Source organism: Xenopus laevis, chromosome 8L (genome assembly GCF_017654675.1).
Source record: "Xenopus laevis strain J_2021 chromosome 8L, Xenopus_laevis_v10.1, whole genome shotgun sequence".
In the NCBI taxonomy this organism is placed as follows: Eukaryota; Metazoa; Chordata; class Amphibia; order Anura; family Pipidae; genus Xenopus; species Xenopus laevis.
The window spans coordinates 119,047,735-119,074,102 of NC_054385.1; the positions used below are offsets into that span (position 1 = coordinate 119,047,735).

General features: G+C 44.1%; 1 protein-coding gene across 6 annotated transcripts in view; it reads left to right on the forward strand.

Annotated features, from left to right (window-relative positions):
- Positions 1–24,584, forward strand: part of LOC108699066 — a 39,121-nt gene extending 14,537 nt beyond the window's left edge. For 2 of the 6 annotated variants that reach the window (XM_041573474.1, XM_041573476.1), the window contains 3 exons: positions 21,135–21,467; positions 21,774–22,249; positions 23,622–24,584. In XM_041573474.1, coding sequence (XP_041429408.1) covers positions 21,135–21,188 — 54 coding nt within the window. In that variant the 3' untranslated portion in view covers positions 21,189–21,467; positions 21,774–22,249; positions 23,622–24,584. Of the gene's footprint in view, positions 1–1,207; positions 1,371–14,973; positions 15,118–21,134; positions 21,468–21,773; positions 23,575–23,621 lie in introns of those variants that run through there. The other 4 variants (XM_041573477.1, XM_041573478.1, XM_041573475.1 and 1 more) reach the window with 4 other exon arrangements.
- Positions 24,585–26,368: the final 1,784 nt, after the last annotated feature.

Here is a 26,368-nt window from a genome sequence, read left to right on the forward strand (position 1 = left end):
GACCTCGAGAATAGGAGATATAAATAATAAATTATTGCAGGCAGAAGCCAGATGGATTTATGCCATGAACAGCAAATCCCCAAATGGCCTTAATGAAGGATTTACCTTCTCCCCATTTTTATGATGTCAGGGAGCAGTACACTGTAGGGCTCCTACATAAATACACATTTTTCGTATTCCCCATTTATTAATTTACTTATTTATTTACTTACCAAAATGATTTTGTGGTGCGACTTATATTATATTTGATTTATTTTTGCTCAGTACTTTTCATTTGTTTCGTTAAACACATGACATGGATGCTATGTTACAATAAGTCCCTTCATAGAATCATACCATAAATATACTTCCTATATCTGTATGATATACGCATGCGCATATGACTTTGCAGTAAAAAGAACATATGGTATTTTTTATACCCTCTTGAGGCACGCATGCGTTGCTGTTTTTAAAGCAAATGGATATAGGGATATATTGATACGCGCAGTATGTACATGCGCATTGGAAGAGAAGCCAGGCTGAACCGCAATGGCCGGAAATGACGCAGTAGGGTGGTAGCGTACGCATGCGCATTAGGACTGGCCAAGCTGAACCGCAACTTCCGGAAATGACGCAAGACGGCGGAAATACACATTGGAAATACCGGCGAGAGGGTATTTAAACGGTCACTCCACGACCGCAACTTACTTATGCCCCTGAGGAAGCCGTTCACGCGGCGAAACGCGTAGGGCTAGGCGGCATAGGTGGAGGATGGTGAGACAAGCTCCTATACTCCCAACGTAGACAGGCAGGTGATCTGCATGGGATGGGAAGGGAGGGGGGCATCCTTCTCGAACAAGCTATACACTTTATCCCTAACTATGGAGCTAATTGAGCCACTGTTTTGTAATTGGATGTAGGTGTCGCCATCCATCCACCTTTGCGACGTTTTAATTAATTGTTTTTTAAGGACACGGTCTGGCACTGCGTACTCACACGCAGTGATTTTGTTGTTATTATGGTTGTGGAGCAATTTTGTGGTTCACGTGTTATGTGTTTACAATTTTAACGGCGATATTAAAAGTTAAATTTTAGCTAGTTTCATCCGTATAGATTTCTGTGGCAGGAGTTCTGAACTGGGTTGCAGAGGGGCAGGGCACGTTGCTCCTGATTTAGCAGGGGGCACGACTCCAATCCTATTGTTCTTTCTTTGATTACACAGCAAAAGGTACATGACATGAAAATACCTGCATGTATTAAGAAATGCCCCCCCTGGAGTAAACTACATGGGACTAAAGATGGAAATCAAGGTGCCGTGTCACTTAGTTCTCCCCTTTATTTACTGTAGCTAGGGTTGCCACCTTTTTCTAATTTTGTTACCTGCTGGTGGGGGGCGGGAACAAAAAGGGGCAGGTGTGATGGCAAAAGGGGCGGATCTATGAGGTAAAAACAGGCGGGGCCACATTGCGGAGCTGTGTGCCGCCAAAAGGGGCGTGGCTATGACGTAAAAAGGGGCTGGCTGCGGCGCGGAGCTGTGAAGACAGGACAAAAGCTAAGTTTTACAGGGGAATTGGGGGCGGGCCGAGGGGGTCTCTTTAACGGTATTACAAATTAACCGACAGCTACATTGCCGGTAAATTTGTAATACTGGCCCCGGCTAGGCTAGGCCGGTAAAATACCGGCCGGGTGGCAACCCTGTGTAGCCCAGGAATACATGGAAAGTGATTTGAGTATTTCAGATTACATAGATAAATATTATGTGGGTTTTGTTCCTGCTGATAATTCATGTACCATCTTTAATCCGAGCAGTGCCATGCTCCAATAGAACTCTCTCTTTCCATACAATTAATGTATGATAGAAATCTGAAGTTTGTAAAATAAGCTGTCTAGATTTTAACATGCTTGTAACATGAAAGGCTTCAAGAAAACTCTTTTGGGCCATTATTGTCTTTAATTAGAGCTTTAGCTATTGAGGTCTATAAATGTATGGCTAAAATCCCTGCCGAAGGCAATGGCATGTGAGGTGATATTGTACATTTCTTCAATACGATTTCCTTTAAAAATGAAGTTGTAAGGTCTGCGAGGCAGGGGCCTTGTTTCTCTTGTCTCTTAATTTTGAATGTAATTATATTTTGTAGGTATAGTGTATTATTGTTGTAATGTACAGTGGTGTGTATAAAAGCTATGTAAATAAGAGAAAGTAATAAAAATACATCCATCCATCAAAACTTCCAAAATCGTGGGCTCTGTGAGAATTGTCTGAAAGCAGCAGCAGAGAAAGGGGAATGTATTTTACTCCTGAACAAAGTCCTGCCGAATGCAATCAGCACTATATTCACGGGAGCAGCCACAAGTTCAAATCAGAGTGCAGAGACCTGCAGCAATTCTGGGAGAGAGCAAGGCAAAGTGCAAAAAATGGCTTATTGTGCTATAGTGTTTTTGCTCACTGCCGTCCCATGAGTAAATCAACCCTAAAATCTCAGCAGGCAAAACCCCAAGATTTCCCTGTTCTCCTGTATGTTTGGATTATCTATTTTCTAGTCCAGTGCTGTCCAACTTCTATGGTACAGAGGGCCCGAATTTTTCTGGCATACTTGTTGGAGGGCCGATAATTGAAGCCAATGTTGACTAGGGATGTCGCGGACTGTTCGCCGGCGAACTTGTTTGCGCGAACATCGACTGTTCGCGCTCGCCGAATGTTCGCGAACGTCGCGCGTCGTTTGCCATTTTGGGTTCGCCTTAGCTGGCGCTTTTTTTTGACCTCTCACCCCAGACCAGCAGATACATGGCAGCCAATCAGGAAGCTCTCCCTCCTGGACCACCCCCACACCCCCTGGACCACTCCCCTTCCATATATAAACTGAAGCCCTGCAGCGTTTTTTCATTCTGCCTGGAAGAGCTAGTGTAGGGAGAGAGCTGTTAGTGATTTGAGGGACAGTTGATAGTAAGTTTGCTGGCTAGTAATCTACTTGCTACTGCTCTGTATTGGAGGGACAGAACTCTGCAGGGATTTGAGGGACATTTTAGGTTAGGTAGCTTTGCTGGCTAGTAATCTACCTTCTACTGCAGTGCTCTGTATGTAGCTGCTGTGGGCACTGATCTCTTCTGATCTCATCTGCTGACTGCTGTAATAACCCAATAGTCCTTGTAAGGACTGCTTTTATTTTCTTTTTTGTTTTTTTACTTTGCTACTATAAGAGTCCAGTGCTATTAGTCTAGCTGTGTTGGGGAGTGGGACTGGTGTGCTACTGTGCTGCTCCTAGTAGTTCAGCAGCACCAACCCGAGTAATTATTTTTTTTTAATATACATATATATTTTTTTTATTTTACTTATCTTACTGTTCTTTAACGTGTCCAGTGCTGTTTGCTGTTCTTCATAGTAGTGCACCAATAGTAGTGCACTTGCAGGCATTATTTGCCCAGTGTGTTCTTCAAACAACTGCCATCTAGCTGTGTGAGCTGTTTCACATTCTGTCTAAATATCAATAATAATACCGTCTCCAGAAACACCACCTGAGTGACGTTTTTCAAGCAGCAATAATATATTCCGTATCCACTGCTGTAGTAGTGTATACGTTGACCTTGTAGGCATTGTTTGCCCAGTGTGTTCTTCAAACAACTGCCATCTAGCTGTGTGAGCTTTTTCACATTCTCTCTAAATATCAATAATAATACCGTCTCCAGAACCACCACCCGAGTGACGTTTTTCAAGCAGCAATAATATATTCCGTATCCACTGCTGTAGTAGTGTATACGTTGACCTTGTAGGCATTGTTTGCCCAGTGTGTTCTTCAAACAACTGCCATCTAGCTGTGTGAGCTTTTTCACATTCTGTCTAAATATCAATAATAATACCGTCTCCAGAACCACCACCCGAGTGACGTTTTTCAAGCAGCAATAATATATTCCGTATCCACTGCTGTAGTAGTGTATACGTTGACCTTGTAGGCATTGTTTGCCCAGTGTGTTCTTCAAACAACTGCCATCTAGCTGTGTGAGCTTTTTCACATTCTGTCTAAATATCAATAATAATACCGTCTCCAGAACCACCACCCGAGTGACGTTTTTCAAGCAGCAATAATATATTCCGTATCCACTGCTGTAGTAGTGTATACGTTGACCTTGTAGGCATTGTTTGCCCAGTGTGTTCTTCAAACAACTGCCATCTAGCTGTGTGAGCTTTTTCACATTCTGTCTAAATATCAATAATAATACCGTCTCCAGAAACACCACCTGAGTGACGTTTTTCAAGCAGCAATAATATATTCCGTATCCACTGCTGTAGTAGTGTATACGTTGACCTTGTAGGCATTGTTTGCCCAGTGTGTTCTTCAAACAACTGCCATCTAGCTGTGTGAGCTTTTTCACATTCTGTCTAAATATCAATAATAATACCGTCTCCAGAAACACCACCTGAGTGACGTTTTTCAAGCAGCAATAATATATTTCGTATCCACTGCTGTAGTAGTGTATACGTTGACCTTGTAGGCATTGTTTGCCCAGTGTGTTCTTCAAACAACTGCCATCTAGCTGTGTGAGCTTTTTCACATTCTGTCTAAATATCAATAATAATACCGTCTCCAGAACCACCACCCGAGTGACGTTTTTCAAGCAGCAATAATATATTCCGTATCCACAGCTGTAGTAGTGTATACGTTGACCTTGTAGGCATTGTTTGCCCAGTGTGTTCTTCATTTTCAAACAACTGCCACCGAGCTGTGTGAGCTTGTTCACATTCTGTCTAAATATCAATAATAATACCGTCTCCAGAACCACCACCTGAGTGACGTTTTTCAAGCAGCAATAATATATTCCGTATCCACTGCTGTAGTAGTGTATACGTTGACCTTGTAGGCATTGTTTGCCCAGTGTGTTCTTCAAACAACTGCCATCTAGCTGTGTGAGCTTTTTCACATTCTGTCTAAATATCAATAATAATACCGTCTCCAGAAACACCACCTGAGTGACGTTTTTCAAGCAGCAATAATATATTTCGTATCCACTGCTGTAGTAGTGTATACGTTGACCTTGTAGGCATTGTTTGCCAAGTGTGTTCTTCAAACAACTGCCATCTAGCTGTGTGAGCTTTTTCACATTCTGTCTAAATATCAATAATAATACCGTCTCCAGAACCACCACCCGAGTGACGTTTTTCAAGCAGCAATAATATATTCCGTATCCACAGCTGTAGTAGTGTATACGTTGACCTTGTAGGCATTGTTTGCCCAGTGTGTTCTTCATTTTCAAACAACTGCCACCGAGCTGTGTGAGCTTGTTCACATTCTGTCTAAATATCAATAATAATACCGTCTCCAGAACCACCACCTGAGTGACGTTTTTCAAGCAGCAATAATATATTCCGTATCCACTGCTGTAGTAGTGTATACGTTGACCTTGTAGGCATTGTTTGCCCAGTGTGTTCTTCAAACAACTGCCATCTAGCTGTGTGAGCTTTTTCACATTCTGTCTAAATATCAATAATAATACGTCTCCAGAACCACCACCCGAGTGACGTTTTTCAAGCAGCAATAATATATTCCGTATCCACAGCTGTAGTAGTGTATACATTGACCTTGTAGGCATTGTTTGCCCAGTGTGTTCTTCATTTTCAAACAACTGCCACCGAGCTGTGTGAGCTTGTTCACATTCTGTCTAAATATCAATAATAATACCGTCTCCAGAACCACCACCTGAGTGACGTTTTTCAAGCAGCAATAATATATTCCGTATCCACTGCTGTAGTAGTGTATACGTTGACCTTGTAGGCATTGTTTGCCCAGTGTGTTCTTCATTTTCAAACAACTGCCACCGAGCTGTGTGAGCTTGTTCACATTCTGTCTAAATATCAATAATAATACCGTCTCCAGAACCACCACCTGAGTGACGTTTTTCAAGCAGCAATAATATATTCCGTATCCACTGCTGTAGTAGTGTATACGTTGACCTTGCAGGCATTGTTTCAATTTGTTTGCCCAGTGTTTTCTTCATTTTCAAACAACTGCCATCTAGCTGTGTGAGCTTTTTCACATTCTGTCTAAATATCAATAATAATACCGTCTCCAGAACCACCACCTGAGTGACGTTTTTCAAGCAGCAATAATATATTCCGTATCCACTGCTGTAGTAGTGTATACGTTGACCTTGTAGGCATTGTTTGCCCAGTGTGTTCTTCATTTTCAAACAACTGCCACCGAGCTGTGTGAGCTTTTTCACAATCTGTCTAAATATCAATAATAATACCGTCTCCAGAAACACCACCTGAGTTGTTGTTTTAAAAATAATGCCAGGCAAAAGGCAGGCCGCCACGCAGAGGCACTAGGGGCCGTGCTGCTATGCTATCCTGTGGCCCTAGGAAATTGCCCAGTTTTAAAAAGGCAATTACCCTGAACTCCCAAAATGCTGAAGAGGTAGTTGACTGGCTTTCACAGCACACCCCATCCTCTACCGTTTCTAACTTTACCACAACATCCTCATCCTCCACTGCTATGGGCACCCCACGTAACACTTCCTCCACCACCGGCGCCCCTTCTTCACTGGAGTCAGAGGAGTTATTTTCACATGAGTTTCTTGAACTGAGTGATGCGCAACCATTATTGGCAGAAGAAGATGAAGGAGATGAGGACGTTACACCAGATTTAATTCTGGCAGAGAACACAACAGAGATGGACATAATGAGTGATGAGGAGGTCCCCGCTGCTGCTTCCTTCTGTGAGCTGTTAGAAGAAATTGATGCATCTGAGGAGAATGATGATGAGGAGATTGATGTTTTGTGGGTGCCCAGTAGAAGAGAGCAAGAGGAGGATAGTTCAGATGGAGAGACGGAGAGTCAGAGAGGCAGGAGGAGAATAAGACTTAGAAGAAGCAGGGAGGACAGCTCGCAGGGAACAGTAGGGCAACAACATGTATCGGCACCTGTGGTCAGCCGGCCAACGCACCCGCCATTGCCGCCAACGCCGCCAACTTCTACTGTTACCGCCAGATTGTCAGCTTCAAAAAGGTCAGCAGTGTGGGATTTTTTTAATGTGTGTGCCTCTGACAAAAGCGTTGTAATTTGCAATGAGTGCAGTCAGAAACTGAGTCTTGGGAAGCCCAACAGCCACATAGGTACAACTTCTATGCGAAGGCACATGAACGGCAAGCACAAAGCACTTTGGGAGCAACACCTCAAAGGCAATAGACAAACTAAAAGCCACCCTCCTTCTGGTCCAGCATCTTACTGCTCTACCTCTGCTGTCCTTGACCCGTCTGAACCACCGCCTTCCACCTTGACCACCAGTTCCCATTCCCAGTCATCTGCCCCCAGCCAAGTTTCTGTGAGGGCCATGTTTGAGCGTAAGAAGCCAATGTCTGCGAGTCACCCCCTTGCCCGGCGTCTGACAGCTGGCTTGTCTGCACTCTTAGCCCGCCAGCTTTTACCATACCAGCTGGTGGACTCTGAGGCCTTCCGCAAATTTGTAGCAATTGGGACACCGCAGTGGAAGGTACCCAGCCGCAATTTTTTTTCAAAAAAGGGAATACCACACCTGTACCACCATGTGCAGAGCCAAGTCACCGCATCTCTGTCACTTAGTGTTGGGCCAAAGGTCCATATGACTACTGACGCATGGTCCTCCAAGCATGGTCAGGGCAGGTATGTCACCTACACTGCCCACTGGGTGAACTTGGTAATGGCTGGGAAGCAGGGAATGTGTGGCTCAACAACAACAGTGGAGTTGGTGTCACCGCCACGGTTTGCACGCGGTTCTGCCACCACCTCTACTCCTCCTTCGCTCTCTACCTCGTCTTCTTCCTCTTCTTCCTCCTCTGCTGCTGGGTCCTCCTCCTCCACACCTGTGCACCCCCAGCTCCCCCTAGGCTATTCGACGTGCCAGGTACGCCGTTGTCATGCTGTCTTGGGGATGACGTGCTTGGAAAGCAGAAACCATACCGGATCTGTACTCCTGTCATCTCTGCAGTCACAGGCCGATCGGTGGCTGACCCCACACCAACTGAAGATCGGAAAAGTGGTGTGTGACAACGGAAGCAATCTGTTGGCAGCACTGAGACTGGGCAATTTAACACATGTGCCCTGCATGGCACATGTTCTGAATTTAATAGTCCAACGTTTTGTCTCGAAGTACCCAGGATTCCAGGACGTTCTCAGGCAGTCCAGGAAGGTGTCGGCCCATTTCAGACGTTCCTACACAGCCATGGCACGCCTTGCTGACATTCAGCAGCGGTACAACATGCCAGTCAGGCGTTTAATTTGCGACAGCCAGACTTGCTGGAATTCAACGCTCCTCATGTTGGAACGTCTGCTGCAACAACAAAGAGCCGTCAATGAATACCTGTTTGAACTGGGTGGTAGGACTGGATCTGCAGAGCTGGGGATTTTTTTCCCACGTTACTGGGTGCTTATGCGCGATGCCTGCAGGCTCATGCGCCCTTTTGAAGAGGTTACAAACATGGTCAGTCGCACCGAAGGCACCATCAGCGACCTAATACCCTTTGCTTTCTTCCTGGAGCGTGCCGTGCGATGAGTGACAGATGAGGCTGTAGACCAGCGTGACGAGGAGCAGGAAGCGCACGATTTCTGGTCGGAATCACCAGAACGAGCCCAGGCACCTGCTGCAACGCAGGGAGAGGTGTCAGAAGTGGAGTCAGAGGAGGAAGGTGGCTTTGTGGAGGAGGAGGACCAACAGGAGCAGGCTTCCCAGGGGGCTTGTGGTGACCTTTTGGGGACCCCTGGTCTTGTACGTGGCTGGGGGGAGGAGACCGTGGATGATGTAGTCCTTGATAACAAGGAAGCGGAGATGGATACCTCTGCATCCAACCTTGTGAGAATGGGGTCTTTCATGCTGTCATGCCTGTTGAAGGACCCCCGTATCAAGAGGCTTAAGGAGAAGGACCTGTACTGGGTCGCAACGCTACTAGACCCTCGGTACAAGCATAAAGTGGCAGAAATGTTACCAACGTACCACAAGTCCGAAAGGATGGTGCATTTACAAACCAGCCTGCAAAACATGTTGTACAATGCTTTTAAGGGTGATGTCACTTCAGGAACTCATCAACATTCCAGGGGCAGAGGTGCCAGTAATCCTGCCACGAGCGCACCTGCAAGGACAAAGCACTTTGGCCACTCTGTAACGTCAGACATGCAAATGTTTTTCAGTCCAAGGCAGCGCCAGAACCCTTCGGGATCCACCCTCAAAGAACGCCTCGACCGGCAGGTAGCGGACTACCTGGCATTAACTGCAGATATCGACACTCTGAGGAGCGATGAACCCCTGGACTACTGGGTGCGCAGGCTTGATCTGTGGCCAGAGCTGTCACAATTTGCCATGAACCTCTTGTCTTGCCCCGCCTCAAGTGTCCTCTCAGAAAGAACCTTCAGTGCAGCAGGAGGGATTGTAACTGAGAAGAGAACTCGCCTAGGTCACAAAAGTGTGGATTACCTGACCTTTATTAAAATGAATGAGGCGTGGATCTCGGAGGGTTACTGCACGCCGGAAGACTTGTTCTGACTCCCCATGCAGCTGTCCTTCTCTGCACGCCTCATGACTCCACACACAGCTGTCCTTTAGCGTCCTCCTCCCTCCGCCACCGTTACAAACTAGGGTGCAAACCCTACTGGTTTCATTTGAATCCAGGTAAATCCTGAGTTTTTCTGGCCTCTGTGCTTCAGTGGCTGCGACAAATTTTTTTTATATTTTCAGCATTTATATGGCATATTTTTTCTGGCCTCTGTGCTGCAGTGGCTGCGACAAAAAAAATGAATATTTTCAGCATTTATATGGCATATTTTTTCTGGCCTCTGTGCTGCAGTGGCTGCGACAAAAAAAATGAATATTTTCAGCATTTATATGGCATATTTTTTCTGGCCTCTGTGCTTCAGTGGCTGCGACAAATTTTTTTAATATTTTCAGCATTTATATGGCATATTTTTTCTGGCCTCTGTGCTGCAGTGGCTGCGACAAAAAAAAAATGAATATTTTCAGCATTTATATGGCATATTTTTTCTGGCCTCTGTGCTTCAGTGGCTGCGACAATTTTTTTATATTTTCAGCATTTATATGGCATATTTTTTCTGGCCTCTGTGCTGCAGTGGCTGCGACAAAAAAAAATGAATATTTTCAGCATTTATATGGCATATTTTTTCTGGCCTCTGTGCTTCAGTGGCTGCGACAAAATTTTTTTATATTGTTAGCATTTATATGGCATATTTTTTCTGGCCTCTGTGCTTCAGTGGCTGCGACAAAAAAAATTATGTTGTTAGCATTTATATGGCATATTTTTTCTGGCCTCTGTGCTTCAGTGGCTGCGACAGAACTCGCCTAGGTCACAAAAGTGTGGATTACCTGACCTTTATTAAAATGAATGAGGCGTGGATCTCGGAGGGTTACTGCACGCCGGAAGACTTGTTCTGACTCCCCATGCAGCTGTCCTTCTCTGCACGCCTCATGACTCCACACACAGCTGTCCTTTAGCGTCCTCCTCCCTCCGCCACCGTTACAAACTAGGGTGCAAACCCTACTGGTTTCATTTGAATCCAGGTAAATCCTGAGTTTTTCTGGCCTCTGTGCTTCAGTGGCTGCGACAATTTTTTAAAATATTTTCAGCATTTATATGGCATATTTTTATTGGCCTCTGTGCTGCAGTGGCTGCGACAAAAAAAAAGAATATTTTCAGCATTTATATGGCATATTTTTTCTGGCCTCTGTGCTGCAGTGGCTGCGCCAAAAAAAAAAGAATATTTTCAGCATTTATATGGCATATTTTTTCTGGCCTCTGTGCTGCAGTGGCTGCGACAAAAAAAATGAATATTTTCAGCATTCATATGGCATATTTTTTCTGGCCTCTGTGCTTCAGTGGCTGCGACAAAAAAAAAATGAATATTTTCAGCATTTATATGGCATATTTTTTCTGGCCTCTGTGCTTCAGTGGCTGCGACAAAATTTTTTTATATTTTCAGCATTTATATGGCATATTTTTTCTGGCCTCTGTGCTGCAGTGGCTGCGACAAAAAAAAATGAATATTTTCAGCATTTATATGGCATATTTTTTCTGGCCTCTGTGCTTCAGTGGCTGCGACAAAAAAAAATTATATTGTTAGCATTTATATGGCATATTTTTTCTGGCCTCTGTGCTTCAGTGGCTGCGACAAAAAAACATAATTTTTCAGGAAAGTACACATGCCTAATTTTTCAGGGTTCTGCAACAGTGGCAAAATCGCATCTTTTATGGTCACCGCAGGTGATCAATAAAGTAGACCAAAACTGGGCCCACACTGCAGAATCAGTGTTTTTTGGTTCACTTCACTGTACATTGAATTACCTCTGCCTGACCGTGCATGTGCGCACAAGCACGGTGACTGCTAAACACACCACTACAGAAATATTGCCACCAACAGGACGAACATCCTGGAGGTGACAAGCTCAACTAGTAATTAACAACTATTATTTGCTCACTTGACGGTATCATTCATTAAAGCTCTTTGCGTTTTTTTGCGTTGCAGTAAGCGCCGCGTTTCGTCTTTGCGTGTGAATAGGCTGTAACCTTTACACGACTTGATTGGCATGTAGACGCCGGACGTTTTAAAGCAGTTTATTACACAAGTTTAGAAATGTAGTGTGATTTCTGCCCTTTACAGCACAAAACGCAGCGCTGTGTCAACAATGTATTTTTCAGATACATTTTTGCCCTTGATCCCCCTCTGGCATGCCACTGTCCAGGTCGTTGCACCCTTTAAACAACTTTAAAATCATTTTTCTGGCCAGAAATGTCTTTTTTAGCTTTTAAAATTCGCCTTCCCATTGAAGTCTATGGGGTTCGCGACGTTCGCGAACCGTTCGCATTTTTGACGCAAGTTCGCGAATATGTTCGCGAACTTTTTTTCCGACGTTCGCTACATCCCTAATGTTGACCACTCTCTGTTTTAAACCACACTCTCATTTGCACCGTGTGCTCCTCTTTTCTGCTACACAATTAGTTCTATGAACCAGGTGTAAATTTAGTTGCCTGATACACATAATTGTTTTTGCCTTCACAGCACAGGGGATCTCAGTGAAACCTCAATTTTACACACCCTGATTTTATGGTTCCCTCATTTTACTCAGTTTTTTTTTTCTTTTGGTCCCACCAAAATTCTACTCTGATTTTACACCATTTTTTCTGGTCCCCTGAAAAACTTAAAATGGGGGTTCAACTGTTTCTATTAATTGTTACTGCCCACATGTATATTTCAAATTGCATCCAAGAAGCCTTGGGACCCCTTGAAGCCTACCTTGTCTGTCATTGTCCTCAATTTGTTGCAGTTAAAGAAAGATGTGATACAGCCCTTGGTAACTTGCATGGGTTCATCCTGGAGCAGCAGCCTAAATGGCACATTTGTTATTAAACTGTCATTTGCTTGTCTGGTTCACTCGAGGAAACAAAATACCAGTGACAAAAACTAAAGAGACAGCAGCGATAATAATCCCAGCTGCCATAGCGCGAGATCGAGAGGGATATTCTGTAACTGAAATACAAAGGATGAAGTCTTTGTATTATCTGTAAAATGTATCATCTTAGCTATATATGAATCAATACAGAACAAGAAAGAGAAACCTTCTTTGCGCACATGCACAGAAGCAGAATAGTTATACTTACAGACCAGAGACAAAAACCAAAGAGACAGCAGCTATATTAATCCCAGCTGGCATAGTGCAAGATTGACAGGGAAATAATGTATCTGACATACAAAGGATGAGCCCACAATGCGTATTATATGTAAAATGTATCATCTTAGTTCTAAGCAATATGGTCAATGAATCAATACAAAACAAGAGAGAGGCACCTTCTTTGCTCACATGCACAGAAGCAGAATACTTATACTTACAGACAGACTTGCACAGGGGATGGTATTTTCCTGGCACTCGTAAGACCAACAACTTCCTTTCTAACAAAAAGTGCAGTCTGGTTTTGCTTTAACTTAGGAAGTCTGGTTACGTGACCTCTTTATGCGACATCGCCAAACAAGCAGATTTCAACCTGATATGCCCACTCTGAGCAGGGCCACATCAGTGAATCAATGTGATCCTCGATCTGACAGTTTTTTAAACATATGGCTAACTTTCGGCCAGATATAGATCTGGAGAAGCCATTGGTGCACCCTATATACTGCTCAATAAACTGCTGATTTAATCTGGCAGAAATTTATATTGGCCCATGTATGGCGGGCCTTAAAGGAAAACTATAACCCCAAACAATGTAGGTCTCTATAAAAAGATATCGCATAAAACAGCTCATGTGCAAAACCCAGGCTTCATGTAAATAAACCATTTCTATAATAATCTACTTTTATATATATTTTAGTAGTATGTGCCATTGGGTAATCCTAAATAGAAAATTGCCATTTTAAAAAAGAAGACCGCCCCCTGAGATCGTACGATGCACGGTGCACACAAACAAACCATACATGTTAGGACACATGAGCCAATTAACAGACAGTTCTGTCTTTTGCATCCACTCTTCTTCCTGTTACAGTTAGGGGCAGATTTATCAAATAATTAGGTGAATTTTCGAATGAAAAAAAATATTTCAAATTTCACGCTATTTTTTTGTGCAATTTGACTAGGAAATAGTCCAAATTCTATTCAAAATTGAAAAAAAATTGAAAATTATAATACTGAAATTTAACATGTACTTTAAAAATTTGACGGACCATTCGCCATCTAAAACCTGCCGAAAGCTGTTTTAGCCAATGGGGGACCTCCTAGAACCTATTTGGATCAATTGGTGGACTTTGGGAAAAATCTTTGAATGGAATTCGATAAAATGCACTATTCCTTCAAATTCATATGATTCGAATTTGGCCAAATACAGACCTATTCCATCGAAAATTGACCCATTTGATCAAAAAACAAACTTGATTCCAGTTGGTCTTTTTGAAGACCAAAGATATTCGGAGAAAATTTGCAATTGGGCTTCATTCTTTAGTTTGGGAGATTTTTTTTTCAGTTTAGCTGTTTTCAGATTGGTCTCCAGAAATATTGGATTTTTAGTTGCTTTCAATGTTTTCTTTTTTACAGTTTTTCCAAAAAATGATGTTTTTAAAGTTTAATGCTCTTGCCTTTGATGTTTCAGTCTGGCAGCTCAGTGATCCAGGGGCAGATCTGAATGGTTACAATTTGCTCCATTAGTTGATACAGTTTTCACACCATCTGTGGAATATTAGTTACATTTGTATCAAAATATTTCTGGTGAACTATCTGAAACCAACTAAACAGAAAAAAACCCTTTTAGGAGCTTTTGAGTTTGTACTTTGAGCAGACATTTGGTTGCTAGGGCCCAATTTACCCTAGCAACCAATGACAACGGTGTGAACGAGAGAGTGGAAGATGAATAGGAGAGAGGCTGAATAGAAGGATAAGTAATAAAGTTGTTGCCTCATGGAGGAATTGTTTTCTTGTAAGCAAACCCCATATGAAAGCAAAAAAAAGGAGGAACAGGAAGGCAGACAATTAAAAGAACGGTAAAATTTAAAAAAAAATAAGACTAATTAAAAAGTTGTTAAAAATAGCTTATTACTACCTGCTCCACTAAACCCAAATATGAGCAAGGACCTATTTACATAATGTTTCCTTTATGAGAATCCCAGGCATAAATAAGGAACACACAAAAACAAAGTGAAAGTCAAAAGATGGGGCGGGGCTAAGTCAGTATAAGGCGCCAATAAAGAAGGACTCCACTCCCTCCCACTAGTCACCCAAACTGACAGTAAGTAGAGTGACTGAGACTCTATTCTGCACTGATATATCTCAGCCCTGCAGAACCTCAGCTACAGTATATACAGTATAGCACAGTTGTTTGCGAGCTACTGTCACAGCCAAACAGGTTCTCGCTGGGCGGAGCTGTAGACAGAGTGGGCGGGGACTTCAGCTTCAGTAGAGGAGGTGTGTGATAGAGCTATAGGCCAATGGGAGAGAAAGAACTGACAGATAAGCGGAGTCATCTCAAGCCGCCCCTTAAGAAGCGACACGCCCACATTCTTTCAGAGGTAAACAACCCTTAGTTCCTGTTATTGTTCAGATCAGCACGAAGTGTTTCTGGAACCCTGATCTGTAGAACCGGCCCGTGAATGTCCCGCTATGTATTCCCTGGATCTGCTGCTGGAAGCGGGTGAGTGAGTGCGCGGGGCAGCGGGGAAGGGACGATTTGGGGCACAGAGTGACGGGGAGCGCTGAGGAACCAGTAGCTTCTCATTCCTATTGCTTTACACTCACGTGACGTCTCTAGTTCTCCCCTACCCATGTGATCAGTACAGCCTCCCCCTGCATGTATTTATTACACTGATTCAGTGGGTTTTATATAGTGGGAACCTTCAAATGTCACATATAAACAAACGTCTCTCCCCTTCCACACGGGCGGTCCTATTCTCTTCTCAGCCTGAGGGGTGTCACTTGTCTGTAAAGGAGGGGTGGGGTTATGATAATTAGCTCCTCCCACTGAAGGTCTGGCTCAAGTGTTGCTGCTAGTACAGACTTCCTTTACCCCTTTCCATTACAAACAAGTCAGTAATCATTTTTCCGTGTAGTGGGACAGACTGAACACGTTACCCACCAGACTGTTTAATATCATACACATTAGCCTTAGGGTGTTGGCACACGCTCTGATTCTGGGAGATTAGCCGCCCAGCAACAAATCTCCTCTTCATCGGGCGACTAATCTCCCCGAAATGCCTTCCCACTGGCTAGAACGTGAATTGCTGATGGGATAGCACTCGATCACTTCGTTTTCCGAAGTCGCCCAAAGTTTTCTTGTTATGGTCAGGGCACACAGCAGATTCAGGGAGATTAGTTGCCTGGTGACAAATCTCTTCTTCTTCGGGGCGACTAATCTCCCCGAACTGCCTTCCCACCAGAAACTTCAGACGACTTCGGAAAATGAATCGCACCGAGTGCCATCCCGCCAAAAAATTACATTTTATCCAGCGGGGAGGCAGTTCGGGGAGATCAGTCGCCCGAAGAAGAGGAGATTTGTCGCTGGGCGGCTAATTTCCCTGAATCAGAGTGTGTGCCCCCACCCTTAGAGTTATCACTTTTTCTGGGAAAAAAAAATACCTGACTTTCTATATTTTTAGTTTTTTTTTAAATTGACTTCAAGTGTTATATTTACCATCCATCCTGGTAAAATACCGGCCAAGTGGCCTCTGTCATTGCAGTATAGCAGGGGTGCCCAAGACGGCGATCGCGGCCTACCAGTCGATCAATTCAAAGTTCCTGGTAGACCGCGACTGCTCCTTTAAATGCACACGGCAGGCACAGCTCTGCCTGCGCTCGCACTCCCTCCCTCCCTTCTCATTCTTGCAGGCAGCCAGCTACGTCACATTATACAGAGGCTGAAAGAAAGAAGCAGCAGCACTGAGAGCTGCTTTCATTCGTGATCAGCGTAAGGCCCAGCCCCCTAGCTCCATGATTGGCATGGCAGGGAAATTAGAAGCAGGGAGCCATCATTCAAAGTAAGGATAAACCATATCCTGCAGACTTATCACTACACTCTCTCCCTCCCACACGGTCAGTCAGTGGAGCTTTGAATTATTTTGGCTGGTGTGGTAGAGTGACTAGGAAAAGGTGGAAAAAGGTCACTCTAGCCTTTAATTTCTCCCCAGGTACTGAGTTGGGCTCCAGGAAGGGAGTTACTAAACAGAGAATCAGTGATCTGTTTAAAGACTTTAGTAGCCAGGGACTCCATTCCGCAGATCCAGTCCGGAGATTGGAGTTCACCTTCCACAGGAAAGCTGTCCTGTGGAAAGACTATTTAAAGTTAATTAGAATGGGAGAGGGAGTCTCAACAGGGCACACCAGGTAGGAGACATGACTGTGTGAGGAACTCCCAGAGGAGCTGGAGGTGCCGCCTGATCCTGCCAGAAGCAGAGGGAGCCCGTGGCTGTCACTAAGAGCCAGAGTTGTTGTTTATGTGGGACATTGAGGAAAAGCCAGGAGGCTAAGAAGCTCACTCAAAGACTGTGAGTACAGGGGTGAGCCACAACAATTGTTTTGTTTGCTGGTAGTCCACAAGGGGCCCAGCCTAGTCAGGGACTGCTTCAAGGTGTGAAGGTAGTGCCCAATGGGCTAGGTTTTTATTTTATTATTTGTTTGAATGATAAAATGGTCACCCCTGTGTCTGTGGACAATACTGTGTTTGTGTAAAGTTGGAAAATAAATCTCTGTTTTCCTTGAAGAAGCCTGTGTGTCCCTGTCTTTCTGCTCCTTTCTCCTATGCTGCCTGCTCGCCATTGACTAATCCCCCTAAAAGTTACGTGGTCAAGCCGCCAGCTTGTCACACTGGTTTATAAGTTTAGTCCCTGGCAGCCTTGTTTCCCACAGCTGTTCTGTAACTGCAGGCATTAAACATACAATTACCACTATGCCATGCGTCTGTCTATGAGCACTGGTGGGTTTTATATATGGAATTGCCTGTGACGCGCCGGTATGAAATATGGGGGTATGGTACATGGTATTGCCTCTACCATCCTGATATAAGTTCTGGGGGTATTATACTTGGAATTGCCTCTCTACCATCCTGATATGAGGTCTGGGGTATTTAAACATGGAATTGCCTCTGTGCCATGCTAAAAGTAGATCTCACGATGGCGTCCGGCGGCAAGAGTAGATCGCGAGGTGACAAAGTCTGGGCACCCCTGCAGTATAGTAACTCTATTGTAACTATGGAGGAAGCAGATCCCACGGTTGCAGGGTGCCCAAGCCTCAGGTTCTACTTCTTATATGGAAATTATCCCCCCTCCCCAACTGCTCTCTAGTCCTACATACAAACTGGGAGGGAGGACGTGGGTGGGCTGAAGATGCAGGCGTTGGGGGGAGTGATTCCTTTAAAATACCCACAAATTGGCAACTTTACCTCTCTGCCCAAACTCTCTACTTTTATGCCTACCATAGACGGATTGTCAATAAGGCTAGAGGAGGCTAAGCGTCCCCAAACCTGTCTGACCCCTAAAATACGAAGAAATAAAACCTGCTCTATTGCTGACTGCACTGTTCCTTTAATTGCGAATTGATAGCTAAGGTCCGCCTCCAGAACTCACTGTCTCCCACTGTGTATAATGTACCAGGACCCACTGTCTCTCACTGAGTATAATGTGCCAGAACCCACTGTCTCTCACTGAGTATAATGTGCCAGGACCCACTGTCTCCTACTGTGTATAATGTGCCAGGAGTGGACCCACTGTCTCTCACGGAGTATAATGTACCAGGACCCACTGTCTCCCACTGAGTATAATGTGCCAGGACCCACTGTCTCCCACTGAGTATAATGTGCCAGGACCCACTGTCTCCCACTGAGTATAATGTGCCAGGACCCACTGTCTCCCACTGAGTATAATGTGCCAGGACTCACTGTCTCCCACTGAGTATAATGTGCCAGGACTCACTGTCTCCCACTGAGTATAATGTGCCAGGACCCACTGTCTCCCACTGAGTATAATGTGCCAGGACCCACTGTCTCCCACTGAGTATAATGTGCCAGTACCCACTGTCTCCCACTGAGTATAATGTGCCAGTACCCACTGTCTCCCACTGAGTATAATGTGCCAGGACCCACTGTCTCCCACTGAGTATAATGTGCCAGGACCCTCTGTCTCCCACTGAGTATAATGTGCCAGGACCCTCTGTCTCCCACTGAGTATAATGTGCCAGTACCCACTGTCTCCCACTGAGTATAATGTGCCAGTACCCACTGTCTCCCACTGAGTATAATGTGCCAGTACCCACTGTCTCTCACTGAGTATAATGTGCCAGGACCCACTGTCTCCCACTGAGTATAATGTGCCAGGACCCACTGTCTCCCACTGAGTATAATGTGCCAGGAGTGGACCCACTGTCTCCCACTGAGTATACTGTGCCAGGACCCACTGTCTCCCACTGAGTATAATGTGCCAGGACCCACTGTCTCCCACTGAGTATAATGTGCCAGGACTCACTGTCTCCCACTGAGTATAATGTGCCAGGACCCACTGTCTCCCACTGAGTATAATGTGCCAGAACCCACTGTCTCCCACTGAGTATAATCTGCCAGGACCCACTGTCTCCCACTGTGTATAATGTGCCAGGACCCACTGTCTCCCACTGAGTATAATGTGCCAGGACCCACTGTCTCCCACTGAGTATAATGTGCCAGGACCCACTGTCTCCCACTGAGTATAATGTGCCAGGACTCACTGTCTCCCACTGAGTATAATGTGCCAGGACCCTCTGTCTCCCACTGAGTATAATGTGCCAGGACCCACTGTCTCCCACTGAGTATAATGTGCCAGTACCCACTGTCTCTCACTGAGTATAATGTGCCAGTACCCACTGTCTCTCACTGAGTATAATGTGCCAGGACCCACTGTCTCCCACTGAGTATAATGTGCCAGGACCCACTGTCTCCCACTGAGTATAATGTGCCAGGACTCACTGTCTCCCACTGAGTATAATGTGCCAGGACCCTCTGTCTCCCACTGAGTATAATGTGCCAGGACCCACTGTCTCCCACTGAGTATAATGTGCCAGTACCCACTGTCTCTCACTGAGTATAATGTGCCAGTACCCACTGTCTCTCACTGAGTATAATGTGCCAGTACCCACTGTCTCTCACTGAGTATAATGTGCCAGGACCCACTGTCTCTCACTGAGTATAATGTGCCAGGACCCACTGTCTCCCACTGAGTATAATGTGCCAGGACCCACTGTCTCCCACTGAGTATAATGTGCCAGGAGTGGACCCACTGTCTCCCACTGAGTATAATGTGCCAGGACCCACTGTCTCCCACTGAGTATAATGTGCCAGGACTCACTGTCTCCCACTGAGTATAATGTGCCAGGACCCACTGTCTCCCACTGAGTATACTGAGTGCTGAGTATTTGGGGTGACTGGTTCCCTTTAAGTTAGCCAGTATATGGTCAACTTTAGCCTCTCCAAACAAAGAAATCACCCTCCGACTATGATGCCTACATCTAGGGGCTGATTCACTAAGCTCGAGTGAAGGATTCGAAGTAAAAATACTTCGAATTTCGAAGTATTTTTTGGGTACTTCGACCATCGAATTGGTTAAATTCGTTCGAAATCGAACGAAAAATCGTTCGACTATTCGACCATTCGATAGTCGAAGTACTTCCCCTTTAAAAAAAACTTCGACCCCCTACTTCGGCAGCTAAAAGCTACCGAAGTCAATGTTAGCCTATGGGGAAGGTCCCCATAGGCTTGCCTGTGATTTTTTGATCGAAGGATTTTCCTTCGATCGTTGGATTAAAATCGTTCGAATCGTTCGATTCGAAGGATTTAATCGTTCGATCGAACGAAAAATCCTTCGATCGTTCGATCGCAGGATCAGCGCTAAATCCTTCGACTTCGATATTCGAAGTCGAAGGATTTCAATCCGAGGGTCGAATTTCGAAGTATTTTTAACTTCGAAATTCGACCCTTAGTGAATCGGCCCCTATAGTGTTATGAATTGGACCCTTGGCACTAGTGTGTTTTTTGGTGAAAAATCAAAAAAAAGTTTTGTTCCCATGGTCTCAGTGGCCAGAGGTGAGGCAGGTGTGAGCCTATAAAAAGCCGCAACTGGAGACAGAAGCAGGACACAGTGAAGTCATGGGTGGGTGCAGGGTACAGTTCAACCCTAACCTGCTTACAGACATTGGGGGTAGTCGGCCCAAACCTGCTGAACTCACAGGTAAACCCATTTTAGACTGGCTGGTACACTATTAATGGGAGCCGCTGCCTCCCCGTGCCACTCTCACAAGCCCCCTTCCCTTAAACCTGCCCCACTCCAGCACTAAATATACAGTAAGAACTAGGGGGGCTCAGAACAGATCACAGTGAGGAGATGAGGTGGGGGGGTCACAGGTTGTTACTGGGTCCCTTTTGTCTGCAGGACCCCTCTCAGTTACAGGGTCTGTTCAGGTCAGTCCAGTGGAACAAAACTGTACCAACAACCAGATTATTGTGTAGCTCACTCACTTTTGTGTGACAGTATCTGGGAATGTCATTTATTTTTTGCACTTAGTCCCTCTTTTGAAAATGAGGTTCATGACATTTACCTTTTTTCTAATAATGGGAATCGGATACTTTTCTTGGTAACATGGAGAAATTGGGTCTATAGAATAACCCACACCCAGTATAACTGTGCTGTTTTACAGCTCTCCTGTGCCTCTCTGGATCTGGTCTGGTATCCAGAAGCATTGAGTGGGTGAGGGTATCATCAGATATAAAGTTGTGCAGCCTCCGCTGTGATGAGGACGGGATTTACACCCTTGATCGGGATTCTTCTCTCCCCATCCTGGATTTTGCCTGTTCTGACAACTCTACCAACATCTACAGTGATTACCAACAGCGACTTTCCCTGAATGTTTCCGCCGGCTGCTGCACCATCACCAACGCTCAGTCATCCGACACCGGCACCTATGAACTCAGTTTCTATGGAAAAACAAAGAAAAAGATACTTGTGGGCGCAACAAAATATCAGGTTATTGGTAAGTGATCTGTTTTGTTATAGAGACTTTATTTACCCTTTATGTGCCAGCTAATTATCAACAAATATACAGGCTATTTGCTAAGCATATTTTAAGCATTTTGCATCCACTATTTTTTTTAAAATCCTTCTTTAAATAAACTTAGTTCTACATTACAAACTTCTTGCACATGATTAATGCTGGTGACCTTGGTTTTACCGAAAGGGATTTCTATTTCAACGATTTTTGTAAAGTTAGCCAGTCTAGATAAGTAGTTCTGTTGAGCAGTTTTGTCTTTAATCTAACCTCTCCCATTCCTCTCCTCAGAGCCAGTCTCTGTGACCAACATAACGACCAACCGCAGTGGAGAGAATGTGAGTCTGAGTGTTTCCTACAGTGGGGAAGAGACCACAGTTCTGTGGACATGGAACGGAGGAGCCCTGCCTGAGAGACACCAGCTGAGTGACAGTAACAAGACTCTCACTGTACCCAGTACTGACACTGGCACATTCACTGTCCTTGTCTCCAACCCAGTCAGTCACACCAGCACTCACTATAACCTCACACTCCCAGGTAAGTGACAGTAACAAGACTCTCACTGTACCCAGTACTGACACTGGCACATTCACTGTCCTTGTCTCCAACCCAGTCAGTCACACCAGCACTCACTATAACCTCACACTCCCAGGTAAGTGACAGTAACAAGACTCTCACTGTACCCAGTACTGACACTGGCACATTCACTGTCCTTGTCTCCAACCCAGTCAGTCACACCAGCACTCACTATAACCTCACACTCCCAGGTAAGTGACAGTAACAAGACTCTCACTGTACCCAGTACTGACACTGGCACATTCACTGTCCTTGTCTCCAACCCAGTAGCTACACAGTAGCTTGTGTATATAAACTACTAGTCTTTCTGAAACAAAACACAGCTTCTACCAGTGCATTCTAACAGTATATTATAAGTCAGTTACTTTAAAACAAATTTTTTGGTGTTACTGATCTGATCCTTTAGGCAGAGATGCACCCTTAGAATGTGGCTTTGTTTGCCACCCTCCTTATGTGCATCCAACCCAGCTGCTAAAAATATTCCAGTGCATTCTACTGAGATGTCTGGTTTCTCTGGTTTGCTGGTTTTCTCTGCTTTGCTCTTTGCACCAGAGAGGTAGATAGTTGTAGCTGCATATATCTTGTATATCTTGTATATAAATACATAAAAAAAAATTAAGAAACATTGCAGCAATGAACGAGTGGATTGCTAGCTCTTTTTGTCATATGTGAGCTGTGGGGTCATTTATTTTACTCATGACGCCCTACTAACCCATTCAGGAGAGGTGTCGGCAGAGATGATTTTTAGTTTTGACAGACTGACTGCTCTTTAGTGGGATAACGGTAACAATTAAAGAAGACTTATTGTGTGAAAAAGAAGTTGATTTAATGAAAACATTTGCAAAAACGCTACTACTCCTGCCCATCTGTTCTGTTGCCTCCTTTCCCAGGCTGTGCAGGGGAGCATGCACACTTCACTGTAGGAGAGGAACCAATCAGCAGCTAGGCAGACCTGATAGGGAACTGAAGCCTGTCTTTGTTTGTGTGAGTGTGGGGCTGTGATTGTCTCCTTCCTACTGTGCATCTGCAGGGTCTGTTAGGAAACGACCCTCATTTGAAACAGGGTCAGGGACCTTTTTCATTACAAAATTATCATCATGAAACTGACAAGCCAATGATCATAATTTTGTAACTAAAACCCCCTGTTTTTAAAATGACATGCACTTGCACAGACACTGAATGACTAGTGAAGAGGAAGACCAGAGAATGTGCTTTGACCAATCGCCTCTCATTTGTTTGTCTATTCGTTATTTTGTGAAAGCCTTTCACTTGCAATTGAAATAAGGGGATTTTACTGCTTCTTTTATATAAATAACAACTTCAACATCCCTCCAACCTTTTTATCCTTTATAAATGGGCATTTCCAGCATCAGCTAAAACCAACTAAGTGTTGGAAGTAATATTCATAACTACATTTATTATGCTTTATTTTTTAGGCCCTGTTTTTTACTGGCACAAGATTATATTCGTGTTTTATGTGGTTTGTTCCGGTATATGATTACTTGTTTCTCTCATTAATAACTTCCGATTTAATATGATTTTATTTGTTTTTCCTCTTTACAGATGCAGAATTTCGGTCTCGGAATATTGGAATTGTTGCCTCTCTCGTTTTCATTGGTTCACTCATTGGGGGCTTTTATATGAAAGAGGCAAATAAAAGGTCACATTTAAAGGCTCGTCCCCCCTGAAAACATTGAAGGGGTCATTTACGAACGAAAGTGCAATTTCGGGTGTAAATTGTTTTGTACCGAGAAATCCATAAATGTACCATGGTTGGACCATGGTGGATGCAAACGGGGTGCAAGTTGTATTTGGCATATTCAGAGTGAGGGTCCAGGTCCAAATAATTGGGAGAATATCTGGTGTGATTATTGATGCAGCCCACTTTGGGAACCCCAGAGCTGCCATTACATAGACCTCAGTAGGTGAAGTTGGGCACCACTTATCCGAAGGGGCAAGGTGGGTGCACTGGCAATCATGTAGGGGTGCAGGAGCAATAAATTGTGCAATATGTGCCTTCCGATTGGTCCATATTAGAGCACCCGCACTTGCACATGTGTTTGTAAATGACCCCTAACTTGTATATGAATATAATATGTATATAACTTGTATATGAATATGTTGGCGCTTTATAAATACATGTTACTAATAACAGATGGAGTGAAGTGATATTTTGCCTGGGGCTCGCTATAGAATAAAAAACAGACTATAATTATGAGAAATGCTTTGTAAATTTCAGATCGTGTGGTTTCTCCCTAACAACAATGTAACATCTGATCTCAGGTGCAGTCTGTTCCATGAAAATAAATACCCTGTAAAATAATTAAACATGCCTTTTATTTTTGAACATAGCGAATACAAATCTGAAAGCTTACATTTTTACAATTTCAAACAAAAAGAGAATTTAAATGATTCTTTGTTGGATCTGGATGCTAGTCAGAGGGATCCAAATATACAATATCCTTTATCAATACCCGAAACATGTTGTGTTTGCCACCACTCACAATAAAAGTTTGTTTGCAGTAATTTCTGCTGGAATCCTTTTCCTTTAAGTATATTTGGATTGCATGTAGCAGTTGCAGCACAGAGCAACCATTAAGGAATTGGAGATAAGTTGAGTGAACAATTTGTACTGACACCATCCCCCTTCTTTACTTGCAAGTCAGAGGGAACTGCAGTGGCAGTATTTCGAAAAGACAATCACCTGGCCATGAGAGCCCCCCAGACAATTGTTGTTTAAAGGGGGTGTTCACCTTTAAATAAACTTTAAGTATGATTTAGGGCTCTTACTGACGAGCGTTTTTACCTGCGCTCCCCTGCGTTCCGTTTTTCTGCGTTCAGCCCCAGGGGAGCGCAGGAATAGATGCATTACATTTTTTCCAATGGGGCTGTACTCACACAGGCGCGTGTAGGCGCCGAACGCAGGTTGAGACGCAACATGCTGCATTTTACTGCGTTCGGCGCCTACATGCGCCTGTGTGAGTACAGCCCCATTGGAAAAAATGTAATTCGTCTATTCCTGCGCTCCCCTGGGGCTGAACGCAGAAAAACGGAACGCAGGGGAGCGCAGGTAAAAACGCTCGTCAGTAAGAGCCCTTAGGGATTGATATTCAGAGACCATTTACAGTTGGTTTTTATTTTCTGTTATATGTGTTTTTTTTTAGTTATTTAGCTTTTTCTTGAGCAACTCTCCAGTTTGCAATTTCAGCAATCTGGTTGCTATTGTCCAAATTACCCTAGCAGCGCAACAGTAGATTATATTTGAATTACTTTGATACACTTTCAGTTTTTGGTGTTACTGTTCCTTTAAGGAGTGTGCCGCAATAATAACTTGCTTGGTCAATTGAAACCTTCTAATAGGTTTAAATAGGTATTAAACAAATAACAAAACAACAAGTTCAGAGAAGCATAGAGTTGCTTTTTCTGTGTATTAAAAATGGCCAGTGCCAACTTAGAAGGTTTCAATTAACCAAGCAAGTTCTCTTTATTAGCACAAGCACTTTATATTTATCAATTGATTGGTTCACGATATAATTTAAATAATTAATTTAACTAATTCAAGAGTGCGGGGGCTTTTACTATCTTTTTCAAATTTTTTGAATAGTTGTTAACAGTAATTCACGCCTCTGATTCTCCACGAGGTAACAATTAAACTTAAAGGACTGCCTTCCTTCTTTGTATTTTTGTGCTGCAATAATAGTCATTAAACTGCCTGTCGGTTTCCAATAGCAACTAATTATGAACTCAATAGTACAAGCTGCAAAATAAAAAAAAAACATTATTTCATTGGTTACTGCGCTTATGCAGGTTAGTAGTAAATGAGCTATATAAAGTTGTTTTATAACTTTTCCCTCTGCCAAAGTCTAAAGACCAATAACCTTGTCACAGACCTCTGAGCTTAGACAGTTCTCACCCCTCTGTAGTGAGGATAATAAAATGGAGCCTTTAAGGGCTCTTACACATGAGCGTTCTGACCTGCGCTCCCCTGCGTTCCGTTTTTTGGCATTCAGCCGCAGGGGAGCGCAGGAATAGACGCAAGTCATTATTTGAAATGGGGCTGTACTCACTCAGGCGCGTGTAGGCGCCGAATGCAGGAAAAATGCAGCATGTTGCGTCTGAACCTGCGTTCGGCGCCTACACGCGCCTGAGTGAGTACAGCCCCATTTCAAATAATGACTTGCGTCTATTCCTGCGCTCCCCTGCGGCTGAACGCCAAAAAACGGAACGCAGGGGAGCGCAGGTCAGAACGCTCATGTGTAAGAGCCCTAAATGATTCCTAATTGGATCTGGATGCAGGTCAGAGGGAACTG